This window comes from Nyctereutes procyonoides, unplaced genomic scaffold, assembly GCF_905146905.1.
Source record: "Nyctereutes procyonoides isolate TBG_1078 unplaced genomic scaffold, NYPRO_anot_genome, whole genome shotgun sequence".
Classification (NCBI taxonomy): domain Eukaryota; kingdom Metazoa; phylum Chordata; class Mammalia; order Carnivora; family Canidae; genus Nyctereutes; species Nyctereutes procyonoides.
In genome coordinates, this window is record NW_026575032.1 from 3947961 (window position 1) to 3969744 (window position 21784).

The window sequence follows — 21784 nt, forward strand, 5'->3', positions numbered from 1 at the left end:
AAAAAGTTTGAGTCAGATTTTTATTAATCCATTTATAAAGAATATATGGTAATTACTGTAGAACTCTATAATTATCATAAAATCACCTAACACAGAATTCCTTGCTGGTTTTTGCAGAAACTTCTTTAGAGTAATATATTGTATATATTCACACAAATGTAGATACATGCATATGATGTTGTGTTGTGGTGGGAGAGGCAGATCATGAAGTGACCCAACTTTACTAAGAATACATAGAAATTTATTTAGAAAAGGACCATATTTGCAATTAACTCCAAAATATCAAATGTGAGATGTCCATAATATTCTAATGACCAAGCAGCATGCATGTACACAACTGATTATTGCAATTTCAGAGCCATGAAATCTGACATGGTGACAACAGTAATAACAGTTATTAGGGGAAAAAAAAAAACAAACCACTAAGTCCTTATAGTAACTTTTGGAAGACATAAAGTCAAGATCTTTTTGTTTTTCCACCTTCCTTTGTGAAGTTTTTATATCTCATTTTTTTTTTGGTAAAATGTTTCCAAATTTGTCTTCTCAGTATTTATTTAAAATAAGTCAAAAACTTAAAACTGATACTTGTTTTTTTTTTTTTTCTGCAAATGTCATGCATGTTCTGTTGGGTCAAGGATTAAAATTAAAACAAGATATCCTCTGTAGAGCAAATATATTTATTATGCACTTTCATATACATAGGGATTTTTGCTTAATATAATACAAGGAATAAAATAAAACTTTTACAATGTGAAATTCAATGTACATTTTAGGCTATTTACATACCCCAAACCAAGGAAAAAATAAAAAAAGAAAGCATTTGTCTGCAACTACATTTGCTGAGAAGTGTAAATGGAGAACATTAAGCAAAACAAACATTTGCATAGCCAAACAATATTGAGCAAATTATTTACTCCTGTTTTTAAAGTAGTGAATTATTTTTGGTAAGGATTCCAGTAGGGGTGCGGAATGAGGAAGAGAGACACAAGATACTGACTGTAGCAGTACATGGGGGTTCCAGTCAATTTTCCTTCCAAAGCCTTTCCAACATATATTCAGATCTTAGTTTTTCTTTACTGTATTTTTTTTTTTTAAATCACTTCCCTTATTACCAGCTCATGACTTTTAGGGAATGGGCACAGATGGAATGTTAAAAAAAGTTATAAGCACATGGCATTATAGGTGTGTACTGACATCAGGTGATTTACAAAATTTAAACATTTTGATTTTTAAAATAGCTAATTTAGACATTTTAAATTGAGGGGGCTATTTTTTTTACTCTTAATGAAGCAAAAGCCACATTCATTCGTGTTATTCAATCCCCCACAAAAACAAATAGGCAAAGCAGGGCATCTTCAGCACCCTTATCGTCCTTATCCTAACTAAAAGCCATTTCTTTCCTATTCCAAAACACAATACAAAAAAATCCAGAGGAGTACTTACTTGTGAAAATCATATTTTTCCAACATATTCTCTTCCTACCAACTGTTTCAAGTGTACATAATATGGATATGAAAACATCCAGCTCTTTGAAAAACATAAATCCCTTATGTAATGAGTCATATCTTTGCCCTTTGGCCACAAGGTGCATTTTTGTAAAAAACAATAAAATTAAATAAATACAATTCCAATAATTCAGTTATAGAAAAACTGGCAGCTTTCAGGGTTCTCTTTCTAAAGAAAAATACACCTAATAAGAAATTAGAGCTTCATCTTCTACAGTAATGTAAATGTACTGTATTTGAGATACGAGTAAGATTGGTTCTAATAATAGTATGTATTCATATTTATCAATAGAATCATTAACACTTTTAAGGCTACTTTGCAAGAGTCCTATTAAGTGTATTTAATAAATGTCCCATGGGGACAAAAATTCAATACTTGAAACATTCACATTCGAGTTATCAATATTGCCATGTCACCTTATTATCGATTGAACTTCTCCCTATTCCTGATTATGACTTACCAATGACACAAACAAAATGTGTTCTGCTGACTTTAAAAAGTAAATTAGAAAATAAAAACCTTACACGAAGATTCAAGTGAAACACTTATCACAACCAATTACACGTTTCTATTTCTGTGAACAATGCATCACATATGTGTCCTTCATAGATGAGGATGACATTACTGACCTCTGTTACGAAGACCTTTGTTACTCAAGATTTTGCTCTAGTAGCAGTGTTTTTATGCTGAATCTCCAAATTCTCTTTCCTCATTCCTCTTTCTTATCAACAAATGCACATGGGAAAATAGAATTTCTGGGCTTTCTAAAATTCACGGGGCTTATCCAAAAATCAAACCCACAACAATGGCTTCTCAACAATAAATTCTAACCTTTCCAGACATCACACAACCCACCTAAGTCAGCTCTGCTGGTTTAGAGTCCATTCAGGAGGCCCAGGCTGTGGGTCCCCTGCTCATTTGGGCCAGTCACCTTGGTTTTCCTTGGTCATAGACTTCACCTTTAACCCTACCATCCAGTTATCCTGTGAGCAACTGGCCAAAGAAGAAAACAGGAAAGAGTATGTGGACAGAAAAGTGCAAATCTATCACTATCATTTACCAAAACTCAATTAAAAAAAAATACACATGTGCTGTGACAGGCAGGTTAGTGGTGTCACCTGTGAAAGACCCACATATTACTTTCATTAGAAATATTCACCCAGCTACCACTAAAACTGCTTCAATTGATTTTGAGTGGGGGCTATTTTGGTCATTCAATGATTTACAAGATAGAAACAACTGAGAGAGAAGCCAGCATGAAATTTACACTGGTCAATTCTATTTAACTGGACAGGAGATAAGTGTGGTGGATGAATTGTTCAGGGATCAAAAATCTACCCTCAGGTGCATCTCCTTCTACGGACACTCGCCCTGAGGCACAGCCTTGTCCCTGAGAATTTCCATGCCTCAGAAATGATGGTCTGTCTTCTTGGAGGTGGACTGACTAGTGAGTGGAAGGTGAAATTGCATCCCAGTGAATGAAACAGAACTTTGTTCTGCCTATAGTCTGTTTTGTTCTTTATTTCTTTCTTTTTTCTTTCTTTCTCTCTCTTTCTTTTTTTCATCCTTAGCCAGAGATTAGGAGGATTCTACCAGGAAATTCAAATTTAAACTACTTAGAGCAGCTCCCTAAAACACTAGAATTATTTTTTAAAACTGTCAACAAACCATTTTTCACCTCAATGTGGCATTAAATAGAAACACATGTTCAACCAATGCTGAAGGTGTACTGAACATAAAATAGTTGCATGATTTATTTTATTGAGCAACATTTTTTAAGATACAAGAAACAAGCCATACACTACAACAATGCAAATGTGACTGAAACAATATGCTTACGTTTCGTTTGCCACTAAAAAGAAAAAAAAATAAATACAAAGAACACTGCCTTTTTGTATATAATTGATCATGGCACATGCACATTTATCAAATCTTAACTTAAATTTTTTTCTCAGCTTTTATCAGGGAACTGCAGTATATACCTGCATTTAAAAACAAAAGTGCTTATTCTTGTGTAGTGAATACAAAGCACACAAAATGAAATTTTTTAAGCACAGAGGGTTACATTGAGAAGGCAGCCTTACTATTTAGGCACATTACAGTAATTAAGGTAACTGTACTGCAGATATCACATTCTTCATTTTTTTTTTTTCAGCAAATCAACAGGCATTTTATGTTTTCATCCAGTAGCTGAAGAACCACTCCAATCACAATGTCTTCTGTTTCACAGAATAGGAAACTAATGTAAAAGTTAAAAAAAAAAATTAATTTCTACATTATACTTACTATATAACTACATGTAGTTTTAAGACCATATATAATTATAAGTACATATAATTATATATAATAGTATATATATATATACATATATATATACTATGTGAAGCATAAAGTAGACACATCAATTAGAGATTCATTATTCAATTTAGAAATCACTTTTAAAGATTCCACACAACGTTTACCCTAATTCATGTGTTTTATTGTTTAATATAGATTTATACTTTGCCTTTACAAAAGATATCATTAGAGTTAGAGAGTTGTACCATCAGAACTAAATATTTTTTTTTTTTTTTTAAATTTTTTATTTATTTATGATAGGCACACAGTGAGAGAGAGAGAGGCAGAGACACAGGCAGAGGGAGAAGCAGGCTCCATGCACCGGGAGCCCGACGTGGGATTCGATCCCGGGTCTCCAGGATCGCGCCCTGGGCCAAAGGCAGGCGCCAAACCACTGCGCCACCCAGGGATCCCAGAACTAAATATTTTTAAAATAAATCACATTGCAGAATGAACTACTTTATACAAATTATTTTTGAGTGGGATTTGACCAGTCATCCGTCGATTCATATTGAAGGGTATTTACTATTAGAAAGCACAGGAAGTTTATAATTTATAATAATGCTTCACCTAAAATACCCCTAAAATATAGCTCCAAAGACAAAGAAGGGAAAGGAGGAAATATCAGTTTGCTAAAGTAAAGAGTACAATTCTGTTAGAGGATGAAAAATGATTAAGCAAAGTGGGATAAATATACTTGCAGTATAAATTAGCAAAGATTCCTAATGAAACCTTGGGATTTATCTCAATGGAGAGAAATGTGCTTCTGAAAAAGTATCTATTATATAAAATTACGTATATACTTTCTCATTAACTTCCCCTATGTAAGTAGTGAAGCATCCATTGTAGTGGAAAGAAGTAAAAGGTTTTATTTAATAAATATGACTTTATTTTGATCTTTAAACATATAATTCTTATGTCTAAGTATACTAGGCCCTAAATACCTTCTTACCAATACACCCAATTTATCATCTGCCCTCACCTATTCTTGGTGTGTGCAAATTTTACTCGGAAGATTCTTAAGAGATCTGTCATCATAAAAGCTACTTTGTGCTACGTCTTTGACTTCTTCCAGGGTGAGAAAGAAGGAAACTGACTACCCATCTACTAAGCACTACATACACTATTTTATTCAAATAAAAATGTGAATATTACAGAAATGGTCCTCTCCCCTCAAAGAACTTTAAAGAGGGGAAATGACTGTCTAGAAAGAAATTCTTAATCAGAGATCCGTAAGTAGTATATTCGTTCATTCATTTATTCATTCACTCATCCAGTCGTCCATTCACTGACTCAATATATTTTCACTGAGAAAGGACTATAGGTCAAACAGTATTCCAAGTACATGGACTATGGCAGAGAACAGATAAAAATCCCTTCTTTCACAGAGTTTACATTTTAGTTGGGAAGAGACAAATAATAAACATAAAATACATAATAATAAATAAAATACATAAAGTATGCTAAATAGTAAGTTCTTTGGATAACAAAAAGCAGGAAAGGAAAAGAATGTTGGTGGTGGGACAATTCAAATTCACAAGGAAGCTAAAGGCAGGTTTTGCTGAGAAAGAGGATGGCATCTGAATAGAGATTAGGTGAGGGAATTAGCCATGTGACTAGGAGGGAAAAAGAGTATCCTCAGTAAAGGGAACCATACTTTGGATAGTTTATTCTTTAGGTTGATGAAAAGTTACCTTTTATAACGGTGTTTCCTTTTTATAGTTGAAGCTAGGGTCAGAACCCTCAATCTGAAGCTTCAGGGCTTGCTTAAGGCTTAATTCCGTCTCTGAGGAAGGATATCCTTCTAACACTTCCTGATGCCCTCTGTCTTGTATTGTCCTTGGGACTGAAACTCTACCAAGAAAAACCTGGTTGCTCTGAAGATGATAATTTGGATTTGTCATTATTCCATTTCTCTTCTTCTGCTCCCCACTTTGTTGATGAATAAGAAACTGCTGCTGAGATCGACCAATTTCTTGCTGAGTCGAAGGTACCATAATTTTGCACTGAGATTCTGCTGGCATTTGTTTAGGTGGTGCACTAGTCCCAGATTTGGCTGGAGGCCCTCTTTTATCAAACTGAGTCATTTCATATTCTAAAACCTTTGGCTGTGAAGAATTATTTTGTTTAGCTTTTTTCCCAGGTGCTCCAGATTTGCTGGAATTTTCTGATTTCCCTCCTTTATTTGTTTTCGTCGACTTCAAACTGGGTTTTACCTGACTCCACTCAAATTCACTACTCGGTGAATTATGGCTCTGTCCCAAGGATTGTGTTGTGGAGGACGGAGAAACAATGGACTGTCGACTTCTACTGCGCGGCAATGAATGCTGCTGAATTTGTTCTGTAAAGGACAGGCTATGAAAGCTGTCGATTGGTACTGTTTGAGCTGTTGCTGTAGAGGAAGTAGTTCTCAAAGATGAATTTTTTGAGCTTTTCAGGGAATTATTTGACAATGACGACTTCTGACGATCGACTGTAGAATCTGGAGATTCTGAAGGAGAACTGAATGCGTGAGCTGGCCCATTGGGTAAACCACGCAGTGAAGGCTGCATGTCCCCTCCACCAGTACTGCCAGAGCTATTTGATTTGATGGTTAACGACTGCATTTTTGAAGATACTGATTGCAGAGGTTTTTGCTCCATTGTATGAACGGGAGAGGGGGAACAGCCATTCAAACTAGACGCACCGTATTTTTCTAATAATTTGATTATTTGAGAATGTCCGTTTTTGGCTGCAACACGCATAGCAGTGCGTCCGAATTGATCAGCATGGTTTGGATCAGCACCGTGCTCTAATAAAACCTGCACAACATCAATGTGCCCTTCCTGGGCTGCAATACAGAGTGCAGTCGCACCCTGATTACAAGTGTGGTCAACTATGGCACCATGCTCGATCAGAAGCTGGACCACTTTTACATGGCCCTGCCAAGCTGCAGACTGCAAAGCAGATCTCTTTTCGTTGTCCGCAGCATTGATGTCAGCATGGTAGGTTATCAGAACCTGCACCATTTCCAAATGGCCTTGCCAGCAGGAAACATGAAGTGCTGTCCTTCCTTCGGCATCACTTGCTTCTACATTTGCACCATTTTCTAGAAAATACTCAGCCATTGTAAGTTGGTTTTCTAGGGCCAAAATATAAAGCGTAGGCCTCCCATCAGCATCCTTGTAGTTAACGTCGGCTCCATGGCTAAAAAGTAATTCAACAATGTCCCTATGCCCTTCTAATGCAGCAACCCGCAGTGCATTTCTTCCATCGTAACCTCTTTGATCAATGTTGGATTTATTTTCCAATAATATTTGAACACAATCATAATGACCCTCTTGTGAAGCTAATATGAAAGGTATTCGTCCATCATTATCAATCTCATTTGTTCTAGCACCTTGTTCAATAAGTGCTTCACATATTAATCTGTGACCTTCAAAAGCTGCCATATGCAAAGGTGTCCACCCGGCATCATCTCTGTGATTTTCATCTAACCCTCTATCCAATAGAGTACGTACTACCTCAACATTTCCTTGGGCTGAAGCTATGCTGAGGACTGTCCTACCTTCACTATCGATGCTATCCACGGCTGCACCCCAAAACAAAAGCGTGTTTACAACTGAGGCATGGCCCATAGAAGCTGCCGCTAAAAGGGGTGTACGACCATTGTTATCTGTGTGGTCCACATCTGCTCCCCCTTCTAGAAGCAAGTCAACCACATCAACATGTCCTTCATAGGCAGCTACCAGCAGTGGAGTCATGCCATCTTTATCACAATGATCTACTTCAGCACCTCGATCAATTAAAAGACTAACAACCGATGCATGTCCTTTACTTGCAGGCACACAGAGTGCAGCTACAGAGAGTGCAGTCCTGCCATCAACATCCTCATGATTCACTTCTGCTCCGTGGTCCAGCAGGTGTTCCACAATTTCTCTATGTCCCATGTATGCTGCTGCTATCAAGGCAGTTCTACCTTCATTATCAGCTTTGTTGACTTCAGCACCATGTTGTAGCAAATTCAGTACAATATCCTCATGTCCTCCCCAAGCTGCTGCTCTCAAAGCTGTTCGGCTATCAGCATCTGCACAATCCACTTTTACGCCAGCATAAAGTAGTGCAGAAACTACCTCAGTATGGCCACCCCAAGCAGCAGATCTTAATGCTGTCCAACCATCTTGATCAGTATGATTAATATTTGCACCACACCCAATCAAACAATTAACCACCTTGGTATGTCCTTGTCTAGCAGCTAGGGTAAGTGGTGTATGTCCATGCGCATCTTCTATCTCTAAATCTGCTCCCCTGGAGACCAGTAAATTCACTACATCAAGATTGCCACTGTATGCAGCATTAGCCAATAATGTTCTTCCATTTGAATCACACTGATTTACTGAAGCTCCATTATCTAATAATGTCCGAATGGAATCCTCTCGTTCTAAGGCTTGTCGGACTATGCACGATGTGCGATCGTCTTCACTGTTGACGTGAGCACCAGCTTTAACCAACAGCTGTAGCACTTCTTGTTCCTTGGGAATTAGAGTAGACAGGGAATCTCTGACAGGTGTACCATTCCATATCATCCAGAGAGCTAACTCAGCTGTCTCCAACTGTAAGTTTGAGTTAATTAAATGCAATGCAAATTCTTGTGCTTCCAATGGTGTTAAATTCTTGGCTTGACAGGTATAACTCATGGCCAACATTCTGTGTCCCTCTGCTGCATTACATAAATACTTCTGAGTGCAGTGTTTCACATCCAGAAGCCACTCTGCAAAACTATAGTGAAACAGTATTTTAGTATTTCCTAGTCCATCAACAAGAAGTTTGGAGAGGACATCTAACTTACGTTGGAAGTCTTCCAAGGTTAATGACATATTTTTAGTCCATACTGCATGATATAATTCCGTGATGGTCAATGGCCGGCAGGCTGCAAGAATCACATTCAAAATGGGCTGAACTTTTGCAAACTGTTTCCTTACGAAAAGTCGCTGACACAGCCAGAGATATAGACCATTTAGAGTTCCTGGGATGTCACGAATCTCTCTTAACATAATAAAATTTTCTACAACTCCATCTAGAACTCGTTCTAGATAAAGAAAGCATCCGCTGCTTTTAATGTGCAGTTGATTTAACATCTCTGCGGTTTCTTTTGTGAGGTGTTGTCGCAAAGCTTCTTCTTGATCTAAACGATGAAGGATGTACTGCTGAACATCCTTAACAATGTATGCCTTCCGAAGGTCATCTAAGCTTATTTTTCGAAAACCTAGAGAGACAAAAAAGTGATGTCATCAGTTGAAAGTGATTACAGAAGTTGCCATATATTTGAAGAGGATGTCCTCAATATATAATAAACTAATAAGCAAATAAATCAACAACAAATCAATTAATATTAATAAACATCTGTGAGCATGTATATACATATATATATTTTAAAGATTTTATTTATTTATTCATGAGAGACACAGAGAGAAGGCAGAGACATAGGCAGAGGGAGATGCAGGCTCCTTGCAGGGAGCCCAATGTGGGACTCGATCCCGGAACTCCGGGATCACGTCCTGAGCCGAAGGCAGATGCTCAACCGCTGAGCCACCCAGGCGTCCATATATATATAGATAGAGAGATTTTAAGGATTATTTTAAAGATTAATTTTAGAGAGAGAAAATGAGAGAGCCCTCATGCATGAGTGGGGGAAGGGGCAGAAGGAGAGAATCCCTGATTCAAGCAGACTCCCTGATGAGCACAGATCCTACCCCAGGGCTTTGACCTCATGACCCATGAGATCATGACCGGAACTGAAACCAAGAGTCAGCCACTTAACCTGACTGAGCCGCCCAGGTACCACAATATCTATGAATATATAAATCAGTTTTCCTTTCCTCCTGTAAAAACGCATTAGTGGCAGATAAACTATTTCATTTTCTGATGTACAAATGGAAATATTTCTTATCCTATTAGTGGCTCAGGGCGCCTCTCCACTCTTATGACAACAGATAGTAATCTTAACACTAAAAAGTCATACATACATACTCATGAAAGCATCTTGGTAAGATTTTCTGTACCCCCAAATGACTAAGGACAAAAAGTTGCCAGAAATAACAACACTTGCTTATTTTTGCAAGCTGATCTTTTTCACATGAAAAATTTATGTATTTCCATCCACATAACTGAATGTACACTAGCCAGCCTTAATTATGGGACATTCAAACAGAGTATCACCTGTCACTACCTTTATATTACTACTATAAATACACTTTCATAAAGAATACAAAGTGCTTACAGTTTAAAAAACAAAGCTCTTCCAAATCTAAATGCTTAGTAATATTAATAATTCATATGTTCATCATTAATGATAGTTATCTATTCGGTAAAACAGAACTGAGAATACCTGTTAATAATTTGAGTATCTTGAGTGAAAGCTACTGAAAATATAACTGCTTTTTAAAAGTTGCAACTCCTAATCATTATATATGTGATTCTCTTTTATTATGAATATGCACAATTTAATACATTGCCATCGAAGCACTTTAACAAATTTTTATAAGGCTGAAAAGTGCTCAAAATTTTTAGAGGAATAAAAAACTGATTTACTGAAATGCTGGACCATTTCCCTGTTGAACCACTTTGTATTCTTACTGGAAATATTTCCCAGGGTATGAAACTTCTCAATGCTACTGATAATAGAATGATACAGTGATACGATGTGTTCCAACCTTTATAACCTGATGCTCACTGAAATTATTTGTTATCCTCAAGAATCTGGGAGGGGAGGGTCTAGGAAAATAAAACCTAAAAGTACAACAATAAGAAAGTCAAATAAATTCTGGCATACTGATATATTAATAAACTATGTAGCCATTAAAATAGTTATTAAAAAGACAATATAGTGACAGTAAAAGGCTTACAAATGTCAAAAAGCAGGAAATCAAATTGATATAAGGAGGATCTCAATTAGGCAGGATAACATACACAGCATTTAACACATAATGTTAAGGAGTGGTTACTTATTACTTTATCCCTGAAGGATGTTAATATTTGACTATGTTGTCATTTAAAACATTTTCCATATGGAGGATGTATTATTTAATAACCAGATAAAACAAATATGAAAATCTTCAAAAATACTAGAGGATTAATTTCTTTGTGCACAAAACAGTTTCAAATAGGCTATTTCCTTCAGTCCCATAACAAGTCCAATGCTGTTACCCCACAGTTATACCCTCATAGGCCGATTCTGATTAAGGGCCAAAGTAATTTTCATTAAATTAACTCTCACCTGAAGCCATTAATAACAATGCTGCTGGTAAGTGCAGTGAATACATCAGGAAGAGAATCTCATTCCAAAAATGTTAAATTCTCAGATATGAGTGGATGAAACTTATTTAGACCCAGTAAAAATCTTAATGTTCCTTCTCTCTGGTGATACATCTGCAAATTTTAATTCTGAATACACTCATTTCAATTCAAAACCCATATATTTCAACTTAAAACAGCGAAAAGCAGAAAGAAATATGTAGGACATAAGCAAGGAGAACTGAGAAAAATCTAGGAAAAAAGTTAAATAAATGGAATATACTATGTTCGAGGATGGAAAGAAAGCGCTTTGTATATTTCAAATTTCTCCTATATTAAAAGTTTTAACCAAATTTAATATTTTTTATTTCATTAACAGAATTCTTAAAAGTATGCTATTAAAGCCAATCTGGAGGAATAGAAGTAAAACTATAAAATTTAGAATAAAATATTGGTGACAAAGAGGGCTAGGAAGTAACTGTACAAAAAAAAAAAATTAAATATTAAACCAATGTGGGATTCCCCCAAAATGCCAACAGATGGTTCAGAAGACAGATAATTTAGAAATATGTCAGTAACACATCAACAAACATACACTTACCGGTAAACATTTTAGTAACAGCCTTACTCTGTTTTCGGGCAGAACACAGAAGCAATAGCCATGGTGGAAAGAACTCATGGTGACCAGCTAAAAGTTCTGCAACAGTTCCAGATAAGCTGGTAGACGTCTGTTCACCTTCAGTAATGTTACACCCTTCATCAACAGAATCAACAAGTAGATATAGGCTTTGCTGAGGAGGCTTCATTCCCAAAAGAGGGAGAAGAACACATCTGTAAAACACACCCGTATGAACATTTTGAGTATTATTGGCTATGATGTTTAGTTTATCACTCAAACATTAGTAACATAGGTTATAAATATGTTTTAAGAATAAACTAAATTTTAGAATACAAATATTGTACAAGCTTTAGTTCCTCACTTTATGAATACTCATCCTAAATAGTTCACATTTTCAGTAACACTTTCCACCTTAAAGTATGTGAGAGAGTGTGTGTGTATCAGTAATTCAGCATAAAAATAAGGAGGACAGTAGGAATATCAGGAAACTAGCTTTCAATGTTCCCTTCCTGATTTTTTCAGTCACCAGTAAAAAGCTTGAATTGCTTATAACCAAGTTAAAATGTGTTGCAAAGGATAAAGAAAAAAAGAAAACAACTTTGGGGACTGCTTTAATAAAAAGAAAGTATCGGGCAGCCCGGGTGGCTCAGCAGTTGAGTGCTGCCTTCAGGCCAGGGCATGATCCTGGAGACCGGGGGTCGAGTCCCACGTCGGGCTCCCTGCATGGAACCTGCTTCTCCCTCTGCCTGTGTCTCTGCCTCTCTCTTTCTCTCTCTCTCTCTCTCTCTCTCTCTCTCTGTGTGTGTGTGTGTGTCTCTCATGAACAAATAAATAAAATCTTTAAAAAAAAAAAAAAGAAAGAAAGAAAATATCAAGTATCCTACAGAATTTAGAAATGTTTTATCATTATTTCTCTTGCAAAATGAATGCAGGCTATACTGGCGTGTCACACACAAATTTTACTTGAAAAGATAGTACAAAGATAAATTACTATAATCTAGATCCCATTTGGGACCATTTGGTGTATGTTCAAATTTCAATGTAAAGGACAACTTATTAGGTTTAATTCAACAAACAAAGCATTTCCTACTCATAATTTATACTGCAAATCAATGTGACATTTTCATAACTGAAACAATGCTCATTCATTTTCAACAAATATTTACTTAAGCATGTCATGTACTGAATAAGGCACTGAAAGGGACATAATCCATTTAGTTATGAATACCAAATATTTATAGATAATCCTTCCTACAACTCTCTTAAACTTGAAATCTAATTTATCAGTATGTCCTATCAATATTTCTTTACAAAAATCTCTCAAACCCACCTCAGTCTGTAACATTAACCCCCTACTCCACACCACCATCATCTCTCTCTCACCTGGACTATCAAAATCTCCTGTATGTTCTGTATGTTACTTGTCTCCAGCCACTCCCCAGAGTTCCTACTGCAGCCAGAGCAACTTTTTACAATACTACTCCAGCCACACTAGCCTTCTTTCAATGACTTTTATTATATACAATCACATGAGGACCTTTTCATTTACAGTTTTCTCTACCTGAAATGTGCTTTTTTCTCTTTATGTACTTAATTCATCCTTAATCTTCAACTGTAAACCTGAGAGTCACTTTCCCAAGACTGAATCCCTATAATACACTTTCACAGTGTTAAATATACCTTTCATAACACTATCCAATTTGCAATGTTAGACTTACTAATTCAATGTCATTAATCCTTGTTTCTTCCTTTACACTGTAAGCATCAAGAAAACAGGGACTATGTCAGTTTTGCCCATGATAGTGTACCCCAAGACTTAGCATAGTGCTGTGCCCATAATAGATCCTAAATAAAGACTTGACATTGTTGCAGTCTAGAATGGAAAACAGGAAACTTCAAAGCAGTGTTCCCAGTGCTATGGTAAACAGCAGTAACATTACTAATGTGGTAAATAAGAAATGACCAACCCAAGGGAAGTAGAGAGGAAAGGCAGAGGATGTCAGGAAATATCCAAATATTAGGTGCTCAAGATGAATTAAGTTTTGAAGAACCAATTATAACTTTCCAGGAATTGTAATAAATTTACAATAAATTTACAATAAAATACAATGAAGGGGAAGCCAGGCAACCCTGACAGAAGGAATATGATAAATTTGGGAAAATTTACTTTCCTGTATCTTATGTATATATTTCCTGTATTAGGAGAACAAAGAAGGTTGATGAAAAACCAATACTATAGTTAATATGTATATTATAGTATTTAACATATTATATAGTAAGTACTATCATCACTGCCAGTTGAGAAATAACACAGTACTGTGAGAGTACACAGAAGGCCAACCTAACTTACATTTGATAGGGACAGGGAGGGGAGAGAGCTTGGGAAGCCAAAAAAAAAAAGGAGCTTCATAAGGAGAAAGAGCTAGGGTAGGGATAACACACAGAACCCCCATTTCCTCCCCCAAAAATCTAGTTGAGGCAACCTCACCTGCAAAGTCTTGAAAAGAGAAAGACCATTGAACAAAGTATGGGAGAGAAGAGTTAGGACAATGCCTAAATACTGGATTTTATAAACTTTATTATGAAATTTGGAGTATGACCTAAGGGTATTAGGGTATTAATGAGCCACTGAAGTATTTTAAGCAGGAAATTGATATGTTTATATCTGTGTTTATAAAGATAACTGGCTATATTTGAAGAAGAGTCTGAAGCAGGGTTAAGTCTACAAGGGAAGAGTGACATGGAAGGCCACTGCTTATAAAAAAGGGGAGGGCACCACTGCTAACTTTCATTCACTGTTCTATATGCTTTAAGTAGTTTACATATCCATTAACTCATCAGATTCTCACATTAACTCTTTAAGATGGTACTATTATAATACCCATTTCCAGATGAGGAAATCAAAACAACATGAGGATAAATCATTTGTCCTAAGTTAAAGGAAGGGATTCAAGTCTAAGGACTGACTCCAGAAACTACACAAGGTGCCAATTCATCCGGTTTGCCTGGGACTTTCTAAGTTTTAAGCACGGAGTCTAGAAACTAGCTGCCCTTCCTCCCCCCACGCCCCCACCTCCTGGGCAAACCAGGTGGTCAGTCACCCTAATCTATACTCTTAACCATTAGGGTCTACTAATTATAGCGCATATTGTAAGGATTTGAGGGAAATCTGGCAGGTGAAATTGATGGGATATGATTATTTCATGCTTTTGCTCACTCTAGGTTGTTGGCTCTTTTCCTAGTTTCTTATAATAGCAACTGAAATAATTGTTTCATACTTTTCTTCTAATATGATCCTTTAATACTGTGTATTCCTTTCTAAGTATTTTCAATATCATCTAGCTCAAAATAATTTCCCTTTGATTCCTTCTTTCAATTATAGGTTATTTAGAAGTGAGCTCTATAGCTTTCAAATATTTGGGGATTTCCCAGGGTTTTTTATGTTGTTGTGTTATTATCATCATTTATTTCAACTGTGATCAGATAACATACTTTGTATAACAGGCATGCCCTTAAATTTATTAAGATTTGTTTTGTGGCCCAGAATATATCTATCTTAGTAAAAGTTGTATGGGCACTTGAAAAGAATGTGTACTCCGCTTGTTGGGTAGACTGTTCCACAAATGTCAATTAGGTCAATTTGGTGATAGTATTATTCAATTGTTCTTACTGATCTGCTGTTTATTTGCTCTATCAATTTACTGAAAGGAGAGGTTAAAAGATCAGAATGTAAATGCAGATTTATCCATTTCTTCTTGCAATTGTATTAATTTTTGATATTTTGAAGTTGTGTTATTAGGAATAAACAGTTAGGATTGTTACATCCTTTAGGAATTGATCACTGTATCATTATGAAATGCTCCCCTCTTATGCCTGGTAATATTCTTTTCTTCAAAGTTTACATCCCTTGATATTAATGTAAGCTTTTCCTTTTGTAGGGTTGGCAGGGTATATACTTCCTCATTCTTTTTCATGTAGACTATATGTGTCTTTCTATACAAAGTATACTGTAGGCAACATATAATTAGATCTTACATGTTTTATGCAATCGAACTGCCATTTAGTTAGGATATTTACAATTTATATTTAATATGATTACTGATATACTTCAGTTTAAGTCTACCATGTTTCTGTATCACTTTGCAATATAAAGGTACATCTGTTAAATATATTACTTAGGATTACAGTTGCTAGGTTAATGGTCATACCTGTGTATACTTTGGTAGTAACTGACAAAATATTCTCCTCAAAAATTACATATATATTCACAAAGCTATGTAAGAGTGTCTGTTTAATTTTTCCACAGATGCATAGAAAATGGCATCATTATAGTCTTAGTTTACATTTGCCTATCATGAGGCCAATCACATTCACATATGCCTAGGAGTCATAGTTTTTTGTTTTTTTTTTTTTTCTTTAAATTGTGTCTTCATATTCCTTTACCCATTTTACAAAAGACTGTCAATTTTTCTTTTAGGGATGCCTTAGTATTAAAGAAGTACATTTGTTGCTAATTTTCCCCCACTATTTGTTATTTTTCTTTTTGGTTTTTAAAGGTATTTTTTAACATGCAGTTTCTTTCTTTGTTTTTATGTAGATAATATAACAGAGCTTTTTTTTTAATGATTCCTGAGTTTTATGTCACTTTTCTGAGGGTACTTCCCAACTTTATGCTTAAAAAACATTTCCTCATGTCTTCTTCAAAAGCTTTGAATATTTTATTTTTACTTTTTAATCAAATTAATTTTGACATAAAGATGTGACCTAGGGTTCCAATTTATTTTTCCATATGGCTCCACAGATATTCCAAAACTATTTATGAAATTATCTTTCTCCTATTGATTTGAAATATCTCCCTTTTCACAGAGTAAGTCCTAATATATATTTTGGATATATTTCATTTCATTCTGTTGTCTTACCATCTCTTTTCCAAGCACTTTAATTTCTGCTTCATGTAATAGTTTAACTCCAGCAATTGCTTATTAATTACATTTTCAATTAAGGCTATATGATGTTTGGCCATGCATTTCTTTTGTTCCATGGCAACATTTTTCCGGTGAGAGTTTTCTGTGCTCGGTTTCTCAGATTCCTTCCTCTTTTGTTCCTGAGATATATTTTTAAATATCTGTGACAGCTCTTCTTCAGTAAGATAAGTTCCCTCTGGACCAGCAATTGCAGGTTAGTGTATCCAGTGTCCAGGCTTGTAAGAATTCTCCTTATGACTCAGAGTTACAGGCATGAAAAAGGCCTTTGAGCTTCTACTTCTCCCCAGCCAATTAAGACCAGAAGCTGTGGGGATACACACATGAGGCATGGTTTCTCACCACAAACCTCTCCTGAACTACCCCCAAATGTCTGACTCACTCTTCTCTGCCCTCTTTGTTCTTCCTTTCTGCCTCACTGGGTCCAGGGGAGCTTTTAGTACCTAAGTCTTTAACCTGTCTCCATGGTTCCAAATAAGAGCTTTTATACTCTTGATGATATTCAGGGTTTGGACTTATTTTAAAGAATAAATGTTCTGCTAGTTTTGTCTGCATCTCAATTTGATGTTAACTTCCATATTATATTGAGGTTTGGGCTTATAGCTCTTTTATCGTTTTACTTTCTTGCTTTTGTACTATTTTCCATGTCTTACTCAATCATATTACAACCAGAAGCCAGTTTATGGCTTTAAAAATGTTAAGCTATTTTTTCTAGTCTTGACCTCACCTAAATCTCAAAAGTAAAAATCCCCCAAACTATCTATCCCTGTGGATACCCCATATGCATCTCAAATTTAAATGTTTAAAGAAGTATCCTCTCAATTTTTCCTCCCAAATACATTCTTCTCCACCTGCCTTCTCCATATCACTTAATGTATCTTATCATCCCCTAATTTCTTTTTTTAAGATTTTATTTATTTGAAAGGGGGGGGAGAGAGAGAGAGAGCACTTGTGCAGACAAATATGGGGGTGGGCGGGAGAAACAGGCTCCCTGCTGGGCAGAGAGCCCAACACAGGGCTCCATCTCAGGACCTTGGAATCATGACCAAAGCCAAAGGCAGATGCTTAACTGACTGAGCTACCCAGGTGCCCGATCATCCCCTAGTTTCTTAAGTCAAAAATCATAGGTTTCATTCCTGAGTTCTCCCTTTTGCTCCAGCCACAATGCTCTCCTTTCAGTTCTAACATCAAACATGTCTTTTACTCCTGAAGGACACCTTCCCTAATCACCATATCTTAAGAAGACTTTGTCATCACTTCCTACTGCTACTCTAAACACTGCATCTCGACTGTCTTCTTTGTAGTAGTTATATTCTCAAATTAATTTATTGCATTATTTGTGTAAGTTGTAAGGCTAAGTGAAGCTCTTTCCACCTCCGTATCCCCTCCTCTAGGATTTGGCTTTCTTCTCCTACCACACTAAGCTACTCTTCTTCATATCTTCTCAACGTTTCAATTTTGAAATATATCAATATCCAGATCTTGGATCTTCTCTTTACCTATTTATATTCACTTTTTACATAAGTTTATTAATGCCCTTAAGTACCATCTATATGCCACTGAAAACCAAATTTATATACACAGCCAGGAACTTTTTTTCTGAATCTAGACTTGTGAATCTAACTACTTACTCAACTTCTCTGCTTAGATATCTAATGTTGAATATATATTAAAACCCAACTTCAGACCTCTAAACCTCATCTTGTGTTTCCCTTAGTCTTCTCCATTTCAGTAAAGGGCAATTCTTCCAGTTTCTCAGAACCATTCTTCCAGTTTCTCAGAACCATAATTTTACTTCTCTTTGTTCTCTTCATACTCCACATCCAATGTGCTTTCAGATCAATCTTAAAAATAATCAAAACACAGTAATTCTCACTACCTCCACCACTCTACCCAAGTCCAAGCACCACTGCCTCTTACTTCCATTACTGCACTAATCAGGTACTTACTGCCTTGCTTCCACCTTCACCAAACTAGTTCTCAACTAAGTAGCCAACATGATACTTTAAATCTTAAGCTAGGACTTTGTGCGGCAAAGGAAGCAATTGAGGGTTCGGTCGCAGTTTTCGGAGATGCCGCCCAAGGGAAAGGGCGGTTCCAGGAAAGGGGGGAAAGGGGGAGCCGCCTCCGGGAGTGACAGTTCTGACAAGAAGGCCCAGGGTCCCAAAGGTGGTGGTAATACAATAAAGGTTAGACACATTCTGTGTGAAAAACATGGGAAAATCATGGAAGCCATGGAAAAGTTAAAGTCTGGAATGAGATTCAATGAAGTGGCCACACAGTATAGTGAAGATAAAGCCAGGCAAGGGGGCGACTTGGGTTGGATGACCAGAGGTTCCATGGTGGGACCATTTCAAGAAGCAGCATTTGCCTTGCCTGTAAGTGGGCCAGATAAGCCTGTGTTTACCGACCCTCCAATTAGGACAAAATTTGGATATCATATTATTATGGTTGAAGGGAGAAAATAAAATGGTATGAAAGACTGAAAAAAAATAAAATAAAATCTTAAGCTAGATGTTACTATGCTGTTTAAAAGACCTGATGTCTTCCAAACTACTAATAGTGAAAATAAATGTACATGTTGTACTTACAACAGCCTCGAAGTCCACACATTGTATGGATTCTATTTCTCTACTTGACTCCTTTTTTTTTTTTTTTAATTTATTCATGAGAGACACAGAAAGATAAAGAGAGAGGCACAGGCAGAGGGAGAAGCAGGCTCCATGCAGGGAGCCCGATGTGGGACTCGATCCCAGGTTTCCAGGATCAGACCCTGGGCTGAAGGCAGTGCTGAACCGCTGAGCCACCGGGCTGCCCCCCAAATTCCTAATGTTTTAAATTAAAATATATTATTCCTCAGTCAAGAAATAGTTACTGAGTCTCTACTATATTCTATGCCCTGGAGATATAAAGGGAACAAGACAGGTAAATAGTCTGCTCATTCCAGTAGGTAGGCATAAAGTCAAAGTAAACAAATGGCACAAGATAATTTCAGATCATGATAGACACTGAAAACTAAGGAATGAAGAAAACAAAAGTGTGATGATCTGATTTAAGAAACTGACTGGGTAGGAGACTTCTTAAAGATGTGATGTAAAGGAAAGGCTCTCTGAGGAGGTAATATTAAAGCGGGCATCTAAGTGATATCAGAGCAAGTAAGTAGTCACATAAAACTACTGGCTGGAATTTGACCTATTTCAGAACATAACAAGGGTAATGATGTGGATACAGAGCAACGAATAAGGATGAAAGTGGTACAAGCTGAGGTCAAACGCTAGGCAAGACTGGATCATGTAAGTTTATATTTTACTCTAAAGGTAGTGAGAAGCCATTGGCAGATTTTAAGCAGGTAATGAATATGATCTGATACTCCAACTGGTTTGTGAAGGTAAGAGGGACAACAACACCAACAGGAAGACCATATTGGGAGGCCAGTGCAGGAGTCTATGCAAGAAAGAACAGAAGTAGTAGAAATGGGGCTGCATAGAGGTGAAGACATTTGTTTTATCACTGAAATAAAACAAAAATAGTTAATGGATTGAATGTAGGGGATAAGTCAAATTGAGGAATCAATGATTTCTAAATTTTTGATGAAAATTATGGATTTTGTACGTGAAGTATTATTTCCTTAGCTTTTTTACTGTTAGCTATTTTTACAATAGTGGTATAGTATTGGTTCCACACCTCTAGCATTCTCCTTGAACCGAGAAGCTAGCCACAACATGTCCTTCTCATGGTGATAGTACAATCAAAGAGGATAAACCCAACTACTCATGCACATTTTAAGCCTCTGTTTGAATCATGTCTACTGACATCGCACTGGCCAAAGCAAATCACATGGTTGAACAAACGGAAAAAGTCAGAGAAGTATATTTCTCCTCTGGTAGAAGGACCTGCAATATCATATAGGAAAGACCAAGAGTACATGGAGAGATGAAGAACAAAAACAAATCAATCTATCACAGTTTCTATGTATTCAAATCATGAGTCATAATTGTAAAAGGTCTGTAACTTCTGGAAAGCTCCAAATCTTTCTTCTAGATAACCGCAAGATATAATTAGTTCTCCTAATTAATACTTATTTATTAAGCAATTATATGAGCACTTAAAATTCTATTTTATTACCAATGGCTATATTTAACTATGCATGTACACAGTAAGAAAACAATAACAGTAGAATATTTCTCAGATTAGAATAACAAGAAAGACAAAAAAACTGACTGAAAAAAAGTAAGACAATTATATATAGTATGGTCAAAGACATAATGAGAACAACGGTAGGGTAAATAGGCAACCAATCAGAATATACTTAAAAATGTATTTTTTAAAATGTTAGCTCTATGCCCAACATGGGACTTGAACTCACAACCTTGGAAATCAAGAGTCAAATGCTTTACTGATCGAGCCAGTCAGATACCCCTTAGGGATATTTTTAAGGGCAGAAAAGCATTTACTTCATAAATTCAAGCCTCTACCATATGGAAACCATTTTATTTCATAACATTTTTTAAAAACTGCAAACATGCTAAAAACAAAGTAAAAACAAAACAGAACCACCTAAGAAGAAAATAATCTACAACATATATAATAAAAAATCCATACCTTTATTATACGTACATGAAGTTCTCACTAAACACTGAGAAAAGTAAGAATATTCTTACTTTTCACATCTCCTACTAGCTTTAACACTCCTACATGCTTAAAATGTTTCTTGAAACAACAAATGACCTTATGTGCTCTGATGAGGCTTCTGAAACAGGATACTACTTTAGATGGAACAGAATGAAATTATCAAGAGCTATAAAGATATGCAGAGAAATCTGAATTTGTTGTATAGGTTATCACAGTCTCAGAAGAATGACCCAAAGAAAGCACTGTTTTACTATGGTTAATTGGCAAACTATGAACAAAATGAATTGGGATATAGAGGCTAAAATTAAGTAGATCAACTAGGAGTAGATGAATAAATACTCTAGATTAGAGTAAAAGATTCAAGAAACATTCTAAGAAAAAGATTAAATGCCTTACAATAAACTAATAGGAAAAGGAAAAACACCTCTAGAAACAA

General features: G+C 36.1%; 2 protein-coding genes across 2 annotated transcripts in view; one reads left to right on the top strand and one right to left on the bottom strand.

Annotated features, from left to right (window-relative positions):
• Window positions 1-658: 658 nt before the first annotated feature.
• The window catches only part of ANKRD50 (ankyrin repeat domain containing 50), a 31253-nt gene continuing 10127 nt past the window's right edge, over window positions 659-21784 (bottom strand). Inside the window, exons 3-5 of the mRNA XM_055317027.1 lie at window positions 11717-11946; window positions 5538-9088; window positions 659-3745 (exon numbers count right to left, since the gene is read on the bottom strand). Of these exons, the coding sequence (XP_055173002.1) occupies window positions 5541-9088; window positions 11717-11946 (3778 nt within the window). The 3' untranslated portion in view covers window positions 659-3745; window positions 5538-5540. The remainder of the gene's footprint in view (window positions 3746-5537; window positions 9089-11716; window positions 11947-21784) is intronic.
• Window positions 18760-19203, top strand: LOC129504374 (peptidyl-prolyl cis-trans isomerase NIMA-interacting 4-like). The gene has a single exon (XM_055317028.1). It carries the CDS (start codon window positions 18789-18791, stop codon window positions 19182-19184), a length of 396 nt encoding a protein of 131 aa, XP_055173003.1. The 5' UTR covers window positions 18760-18788; the 3' UTR covers window positions 19185-19203.